This window comes from Poecilia latipinna, unplaced genomic scaffold (genome assembly GCF_001443285.1).
Source record: "Poecilia latipinna isolate Pla-1442-1.1 unplaced genomic scaffold, P_latipinna-1.0 Scaffold1443, whole genome shotgun sequence".
Lineage (NCBI taxonomy): Eukaryota > Metazoa > Chordata > Actinopteri > Cyprinodontiformes > Poeciliidae > Poecilia > Poecilia latipinna.
Window position 1 is genome coordinate 100,409 of NW_015114059.1, and position 9,145 is coordinate 109,553.

Below are 9,145 nucleotides of genomic sequence, written 5' to 3' on the forward strand. Positions count from 1 at the left end.
AGAAAAACAAAGAACTAAACCAGGAAATATCTGGGAAAAAAATGTTTCGTTTTGGGGACATTAATCATTCAGTATCTAGCAAATTTAGAAGCAAATGAATGCAATAAATGCATCAAGAGGCACAAACCGCGCCCACTTGAGTGGGCGTCACCTCGAAACTAAAATTATATATCCCTAAAACTCAAGTCCATGACACGTAGACAGTACTACATGGTACAATATGTTACAATGATGTACCATACTGACAATACACAATAACTAAATAAATTAAATCATGTAAATTATTATGGTCATTGCCCAGTTTTAAAGGACGAATCCGTTTCAGTGCAATTCAAAAGCATAGCGCTAACAATAAAATATTACGTTTTATTGTCTTTTACTGCTACTGAAGTTGTTCTAAGGCCAATCAGGGATGTCAACTTCCGAGTGAAGCTTGGAGTGAGACCGGGGTGCAGATGGTGCAAGTCATAAAAAGCATTGTGTCATCAGGGTTATTGCACTGACATATATTTTTTATTAAATATGAACGAAATCAACACGATAAGAAATTGATTTTAAGTTGACAGCTTGACAAGTTAGCTAAATGATGGGCTAATCACATTTTATTTTATTCTATAGCTTACTTATCAAGTTATAGTTCACCTTATAGGTATTGTTTTATTTTTTTATTATTATTATTTTTGCTTCATAGATATACACATCGTGGTATAATTAACTTTCACAAATATTTTATTAATTAACTTTTATTAATTTATAATTTTATTATTTTCATAATTTATCAGATGAGAATAATAAATTATGAAAATAGAAAATATTCGCAAACACAGTAACAAATATACATAATATTGGCGCTCTTAGCTCCTGGTTTGTTTATGGGAAATAATAATCTCCAATTAGCAAACGTTGAAGCCATCTTGCTTCTTTGATGATCATTTGCTGAGAGTAATTTCAGAGTCATTTAAAACAATGCCATGGCAAAATTGTTGTTATAAAGTGATTTCAGCAAACACAGGCAAACATTGCATTTTGGCACTTACAAACAGTACGTCTATAGCTTTCTTTCAGCAAAGTAAAATGTTTTATTGTTTTTTTGTTTTGTTTTGTTTTTTTTAAGTGAGGGGGAAGGGGGGTAAGTCCATCCATCCATCCATTTTCTACACACCCTTGTCCCTTAATGGGGTTGGGAGGGTTACTGGTGCCTATCTCCAGCTAACGTTCCGGGCGAGAGGCGGGGTCACCCTGGACAGGTCGGCAGTCTGTAGCAGAGAAGGGGTCGGGGGGTCGGGGGTGAGGGGGTGTTCTCGTTTAAGTCCAGGGACTTTGATTATTTTTAGTGAAGTTTATCTGGGCAGAGAGAGTGAGATATAAAGAAAAGTTTAACTTCAGAAGGCTGAGAGTTGGCAACCCTGGGAGAAAAAGGCGAATCAATGCATCTCATAAAGCTTACACGTGCCATGCCTAAAACATTCATACTCTTTGAACTTGCACAGTAATAGTAAATGTAACTACTACTCCACATCCGATTGGCTCCTTCCTTCCCCCGCAACGTCACGAGGACGACATAAAGCATGAACCAGCAAGCAGAACTTTCTCACTCGAGGGACAAGCCTCTGAAGACCGCCAAGATGGTGAGTAGTGTGAACAGCTTCATTCATGGCCAGAGCTAAATCAAGACCTTTTCATTGTCCGTCATTTTGACTAATCTGGTCGAAAACATTCTGTCATAATCAATTTTTACCCACCAATTTTTAATTATATTTAATTGCGTTTCATTTTGTTTAATTCATATTTAACAAGCTGAACAGGTAATCGTGTTATCGTCAAGCCGAGTAAATGTAACTTTTTCTCTGTAAAGTTTTGAAATCAGGTCAAATTTCACCAATTGAATTGATCAGAGGTCGGCACAAAAAAAAATATTGATTGAATTACTTCTGCGATGTTCTCTTTGTGGTCAGGTGTGTGTAATTTGGCAAAATGACGGAGAACAAATTTATTCATGCACCGTTAAAAAAAAAACTGCAAAATATTCGGTAAACGCAACCACTGACCACAGCATTTTCCCAGATGACAGATTTATTCAATTGACTATGTATACTCAAACATTGTTTTTATAATATATTAAAAAGTGGATTTACATGAATTTAGTCTTTAATTCACGGTGAATAAGCTTTTTTTTAAATATGCAGGTGAAATTCTTGAAAGAGGAACATTAAGTCATTTTCAGATGTTTGACCTGTCTAAAATGCACAGGAAGACTCAATTTTCATTTTTTATCATATATTCAATTTAACGAGGACCGAGTGGCGATAATATGGACACTCGGTTATATCGTCGGTAAAGTGCACCACATTGCATTTTACACGTCATAACCTCAAATGTGTCCAGGGAGGGAAAGATGTGTAATCTTGTAGATTTAAATAATTAACCGCCTCACATGGATCAATAAAATCCAGTCCACTGACTATTTTTCCAGCACCTTCTGTGTCAAGTCAATGATAAACCAAACTTATCTGGCTGGGAGTTTGGGGGTTGTATAAAGAGAGACGACTGTGGGTGTGGTGATATAAGTGGGGGCCAGAATGTTGAAGTTCATGTTTAAACTATGCGCTCAGCACATAGATAGGAAGCACAAATGTGAATGTGATTTGTAGCTTAATTGACAAGATAAACAACTTCGCAGAACTGAAGGAAAATCCCTGGAAAGTCAGGGAGACTTTCTCAAAGCACAAGCCTGGAATAAGAAACAGCTCATTTGCTTTTAAATAAATAAATAAAATTTAAATTTTCTGTCCTTGCACACGGCAGTATATATGAATTTATAGATATATCTGCAACATCGACTGCAGATTATAAGATTTGGTGAGTGTGTGTGTGTGTGTGTGTGTGTGTGTGTGTGTGTGTAGGGGGGGTCCTTTTATGATTTTGCTACATCAACATGATGTCCACACATCTTTGAATAAATAGAGTACCTTCCTCTTTTGACTCTCTTTTACAACCGTGCATTGTTTTAATCCTGGTTGATCATCAACTCCCGAGATAAGAAAAGCTTCTCATTACTGATCTGAATTTAACGAGACTCTCTATCTCACACACACACACACGCACACACACTCACCCACATGCACACACACACACGCACACACACACACACACAAAATACTATGCAAACTATCATCACTATCATCATAAAATGATATGTCACACAACCATCATTTACCTGGTGGTGACATAAAACTGAATGCATCTACTTCTCTTACAAAGCAAGTTTTTTGTGTGAAGAATTACACTTTCCCCTAAATATTAAATATTAAATTTTTTAAATTAGTTTTTCTTTTTTTAATCTGTGTTAAGTATGAATTCAGTGTTTGCCCTGGTAAACTACATTCACACAACCGTAAATCTTTTAACAGAAAGTCCAGGACATGTCATTCAAGGTAGGGCAGGAGTTTAAAGTCCGAGTCAAACCCAACGATGACTGCGCCAGGTATGCATATGCTTCTTTTTATTCTAAAGCACAACAATGTCTAACTGCTTTGAAATGTAGATTTCAGTTAAATTTTCATCAAGAGGAAGTAGCGCGGTGGAATACAAGTTCATGGCGTCGTGCTTCTTCCCATTTCTTTGCCCTCTTCTTACCTTGTCCTGCTTCCGCCACAGCTTTGCACTCAACATCGGCCATGATTCCGAGAACATTGCGATGCACTTCAACCCCCGCTTCGACGCCGCGGGAGACCAGAACACCGTCGTCTGCAATTCCAAGTCCGGGGGGAGCTGGGGTGAAGAGGAACGAGACATGAACTTCCCCTTTGTGCGTGGAGAGGAGTGCAAGGTGTGTTCGTGGAATCAGTTTTGCAAAAGATACAGCAATGCAAGTTTTCCTTTCCAAAGTGAAACATTAAACTTAGACACACACAAACTTCAAAAACAAAATCTTAACCAAGTATTTTTGATCTAGTTTCTAGATCAGTACACTTGAAACAAGAAAAAACTAACTTGCATGTAACTTTTTAGCAAGATGTAGGAGTTTGTTCTAAGTGAATAATTTCTTGATATTTATGAAAAAGTATCAGTTCCACTGGCAGATAATTTCACTTATAACGTGACAATTTCCCATGTTGTGAGTGAAATAATTTGCCAGTGGAGCTGGTGTTTCTTCATCAATTTCAAATAATTATTGACTTGAAACAAGATCCTATATCTTGCCGAATTACTTGTAAGTTATTTTTGTCCTGTTTCAAGTATAACCAATTATTTGCACTAGAAACGAGGCCAAAAATAAGATTTAGTATTTTTGCAGTGTAAAGATATTAAAAAATCCTTAGTGTAGGAGGTAAAATTTCTAGTCATCAACAGAACACAAAGATCACGTTAATTCAGAGACTGTATGAAGCTAAATTAAGAAAACAAACATTTACATTTAAACAGAACATAAAGGTCATTAATTGTTTCTACATTATTGAATATTTAGTGAACTGATTTGTGAAAATTGTAATTCCAGTGCATATCCAAAAACAGATTCCTAGTTGTTGCGTGTATATGGAACAAAATTTATAAAGTATCAGCTTCATCAGCTTCAATAGACCTTAATATAATAACTTATAGAATAACAGATGATTGATTAAGACAAATGAGACATAGAGTCTTTAAACACGATTACAGAAACATTCAGTATTTCCACACAATGAAGCTGAACTTTGATTCTTTTTTTTTTCATCATTTCTTTTTTTTTATTGGTATAATGACCCAAAACTATTCCAGTCATTATGATTATTATTGCACATTTGTACAGGTGGGTGTTCGGTCTAGTTTGGTGCACTGATCTGTAGGTAATCATAAAGGAGAATATGGGGCCATAAAACTAACAATCTGTATTGTTATTGGACAATAATAATTCTTTAACACACGTTCTTTAGTGTTTCTGCTGATTTTTAACCGAGAACTAATGCATGTGCTTCCCTTCTTTTCTTTTCTTTCGTTTGGCAGTTTTACATCAACTTCAACATGGAGCAGTTTTACATCAAACTTCCCGACGGCAGCATGATGAACTTCCCCAACCGTCTGGGAGACGTCAAGTACAAGTTCTTCGACGTCACTGGCGACGCAAGGATCGTGGGGATCAAGATCCAGTAGAGGATGAACTCCTCTCAACATCTTCTGATCTGCCGGTTGGAGAAATGATCCGTTTCAGAGTCGCTGAGTCCGGCCGGTGTACTTCCGATTGCTTGCTGAGAAACAACTGTGTTGCAATGACGAGAAAAGGTCTGCAGATGGCGCCAGATCATATCTTATTTCACGGCTTTCCCCCTTACGGCTCGTCAGTAAATCGCCTGGTTTCTTCAATAAAACCTAAAAAAGGACAAGTTTGACTTTCTTTTTGCTTCACTTAAAATTTTAATGTACACTCATAATTAAAACATTATTACAGGTTATCTAATCACAATTGTACACAAAGTTCACAGGATATCTGACATATTTACAATGTAAAGGCAGATAAATTTGCTGGCAACCCTGAAAGAAATGCGTAATGAAAACCCTGCTCAATAGCATAATCTCTGCTGATATTGATTAGACAGCTACCAACGTTAGCTGTCGACATAAAAAAAAAAAGTAAAAATAGCAGAAAATTGAGAATCGAGTTTCATTTCATTTTGTGTCATCTTTAGAAAAAAATCATAATTTGGGAAAAGATACACAGTGAAGTGTGACACCTGGTAATGTGAAAGAAGGGACAAGTGTTAGATGAAGCACTCTGTCAGAAACAATTTGCAGCAGGACTCAAAAAAAGCTCTGTAGAGAAGCTGAGGAATGTGGCACGATTTAACCACATTCCCTGCGAGGACAGGAAACCTCATTTACAAGCTAAGAACTTTGCTTAACACAGTTTTCACCAATTTAGAGACATGAAAAGGAAAAAGTTGTAACCCTCTGATTAGAATCAAAACAAGACTAACATATTTGCATCAAACAAATTCAATATTAGGATTTGTAATGGTGTTTTCCTTCAGAGGAACAACAGTTTGACATTATGCCACCAAACATCCACATCTGCTGGGCTATCCAAAAATGTACCAGCATTTTCCATCACAGGCATCTTAGGACAAATTTATTTACAAATGTGGCTTAACTTGATGGCAGATTTTCTCCAGATACACACAGAACATTTTGTTCAAAGAAAAAGAAAAAAAAGAATACTGTAACCTTCTTTTTGAAAGTCTACGGAGCCCCCTAAGGGACATGGGAAATTACCGCACAAAAGAATTGCATTACCTTGCAATAAATATTGTGTTTTCTCACAATAAATTAGCAAATACACCCTGGTCAAGTTTATATACAGTAAATTTAAAATTGCACCTGCACATTTAAGGAGCCTCAGTGAAAAGGTGTTTATATATTCTTAACTCTTTGGTGCAAAAAACTATTTGAAAATTGATCTATTACTCCGTGTTCATTTCTTGCTTGTGTAGGGTTGAGATAGGACTGCACATGAAAATGACCCTTTATTGGCCGTTCAGCCTACCAACAATAAAAAAACAATTAAGACTCTCAGATGACTTTATTACCCCGTGAAAATAACTCAAAAATAGTCCAAATAGTTTGGATATATTCTCCCCTCCCCGCCTTCTTTCCTTCGCACTGAAAGTTTCTGTTTGTGTCTTGGAAGGGATGGGAAGCCCAAAAAATCCCCCACATCTTTAAGGGGGCTCTGTAAGAGTCAGACCTCTTTACATACTTCACACCAGTTTTCTTGTCTTGAACAATTATAAAAACTGAGTTGGTGACCGAAACTACTTGGGTAACTCCAACTGGAACAATGGAGAGTAAACACGCCTTCAAAGTGTCCATGTGCAATCGAACAATGCCTCTTTGTCCAGCTTCATGTTGTCAATCATGGCCGATGAGTTGAGAACTTTCCATTGCTTGAATGCACGGTGATCCATTAGAGTTCCTGAAGAGGTGTTGTCACAGCCGTCCCAAGATCAGCCTTGCTTGATCCCCCAGACGGACCTTTCTGAGCCAAATAATCTTTGTAGTTTCGGGTCAAGAGAGTGTAAAGAAAAGGATTGATGCAGCTGTTCCCATAGGTAAGACATGTGACAAAGAAATTGACGTAATTGTGAGCAGCTGCAGACAAAGCTTTGAGGGAATCTGGGGAGAAAAGTTTAGCTAGCTGCCATCCCCAAAACGGTAGGAAACACGCCCAATAAGCTATTATGATACTTAATATCATTGCTAGCACTTTTTGTTTGAGTCCTTTCCTCTGGGCTGAGCGGCTGCTACCCCCTAAGCTACCCTGCACTGTCCAGTAGCGCCATGCTAGCCCAGCATACAGTCCAACGATTATCAATCCAGGGACTAAGACACTTGTAAAAAACAGTACTGTAAGGTAAGCCTTGAAAGCTTCAGGCGTCCAGGTGGGGTAGCAGATTCTCTTCCCGAAGCCATACGCAGTAGGCTTGGCCTCCCTGAGCTGTATCATCACCATCATGGGAAGCATTAGAGTGAACGCCAACCCCCAGATAACTCCTGCGGCGAGTCGTCGGTTCCGAGACGAGGATCTGTGGGCACTGAAGGGCTTGGCAACGGCACGGTAACGTTCTAAGCTCATCGCAACCAAAATGAAGACACTGGCATGCATGGTGAGGAGATCGAGACTCAGGAGGATGCGGCAGCCCGCCTCGCCGAACAGCCAGTCGTGGGCAAAGTAAGTGCAGACAACAAAGGGGATGGTGGAGAGGTAGAGCAGGTCGGCCAGGGCCAAGTTGACGATGTAGACGTACATGGAACCCGTCCGGCACAAAGCGGCTGAGCGCGTTACGACGAGCGTGTAAATGTTGCCCGCCAGTCCTACGGCGCACATGACCAAAAGCGTGGCACCGAGCAGGGACGTCACCCACCGACCTCCACTGGCTCCAGCAGCACTACCACCAAACAGAGAGGTTCCATCTCCAGACCCCGGGGTCAGACCAGGTCCCGTCTCAGAAGCGATGGTGGCATTGAGGGTGCGGTTCATTGCAGATTTCTGACTTTATGAGAACATGTTCTAATCAATCCAAGTGCAAATCAAGCACTCTTGACAGCTTAGGGTGTTTGAGACTAGTTAAACCTGACCAAAGAGGAAACAGAAAATAATGACAATAAGTGTTACAGAAAAGACAGTACTGTACAGAGCAGATTTAAATTCAATACTCACATAACCTGAGTCTGAAAATTGCTGGCTCCTTCCAGTGTTTGTTGCCCAATTTCTTCCAATTTATTTATGCTCGCAATCGTGGGATTTCAAAGACACCTCGAAATAATAAGCAACGTTCTCACTTCCAGACAGCAGGGATCCCTCCCGCTGGGTCTGGGTTAAAGTAGAACCAACATGAGATTTTTGTGAGCAGTAGGGAAGTCTCAGCCCGTCAAATGGACAAACTGTGCTTCAAGCCTTTGATGGCGAGTACTGAGCTAATTTTGAGAGGACTCCAGTTGCTAATATCTCAGGAGCAATTTCTACAACAGAGAGGAGAAAAAAAGAGCCCTTCTCCACTTTTACATAATTTGTAATTCTAATAACTCCCACTCGTTTAACTTTTCTTGAAGGCACCAAGTTAGGTTATACGAGCAATCGTCTTGCATCCATTCAGAGTCAAAACTTGTCTCATGTCCCTCTAGGCTTCTTTGCCGATGTTGCCATTCAAGACATCGAGGTAAAAATCCTTCATTTCCATATAACCCATGATGATTTCCTGCTGGTCTTGTTTATCTACTTGGTTTCCCGTGGTGGAAGACGAACCATCCGTTTCTCCTCGGCTCCGAAAATCCAGCTTCACCTTTGAAGTTCTTGGTTGCAGTTCTCTCGTCTCCCTTTCCAGACCCGTCCTCCCTCTTTCTCACCAGGGTGAAAAACTGGCACGGGCCGATTGATTTATGTGGCATTCCTTCCTGGCCTCAGTCTAATGTCTCAAAAACACGGAGGTGTGGTTTTCTTTGCATGGGCTCAACTTGTGTGGATTAATATAGCTCAAACAATTTCAGTAGGTTTAAAGTCAGGGTTGTTTGGCATCTTTGTCATGTTAGGACACACATTTGTGTTAAAGTTTCAGTCAACAAACCCAAATCCTCATCCACAGTTGAAAGGAAATTAGTTAGAAATTAGAATGTT

General features: G+C 39.3%; 2 protein-coding genes across 2 annotated transcripts; one reads left to right on the forward strand and one right to left on the reverse strand.

Annotated features, from left to right (window-relative positions):
• Positions 1–1,520: 1,520 nt before the first annotated feature.
• lgals2b (lectin, galactoside-binding, soluble, 2b) lies at positions 1,521–5,546 on the forward strand. Its single transcript, XM_015057197.1, has 4 exons — positions 1,521–1,628; positions 3,411–3,484; positions 3,658–3,829; positions 4,984–5,546. The coding sequence occupies exons 1-4, from the start codon at positions 1,569–1,571 to the stop codon at positions 5,128–5,130; spliced, it is 453 nt and encodes a 150-aa protein (XP_014912683.1). The 5' UTR covers positions 1,521–1,568; the 3' UTR covers positions 5,131–5,546.
• A 988-nt stretch (positions 5,547–6,534) lies between these two features.
• On the reverse strand, positions 6,535–8,087 carry uts2r4 (urotensin-2 receptor 4). Its single transcript, XM_015057196.1, has one exon. The coding sequence runs from the start codon at positions 8,009–8,011 to the stop codon at positions 6,938–6,940; it is 1,074 nt and encodes a 357-aa protein (XP_014912682.1). The 5' UTR covers positions 8,012–8,087; the 3' UTR covers positions 6,535–6,937.
• Positions 8,088–9,145: the final 1,058 nt, after the last annotated feature.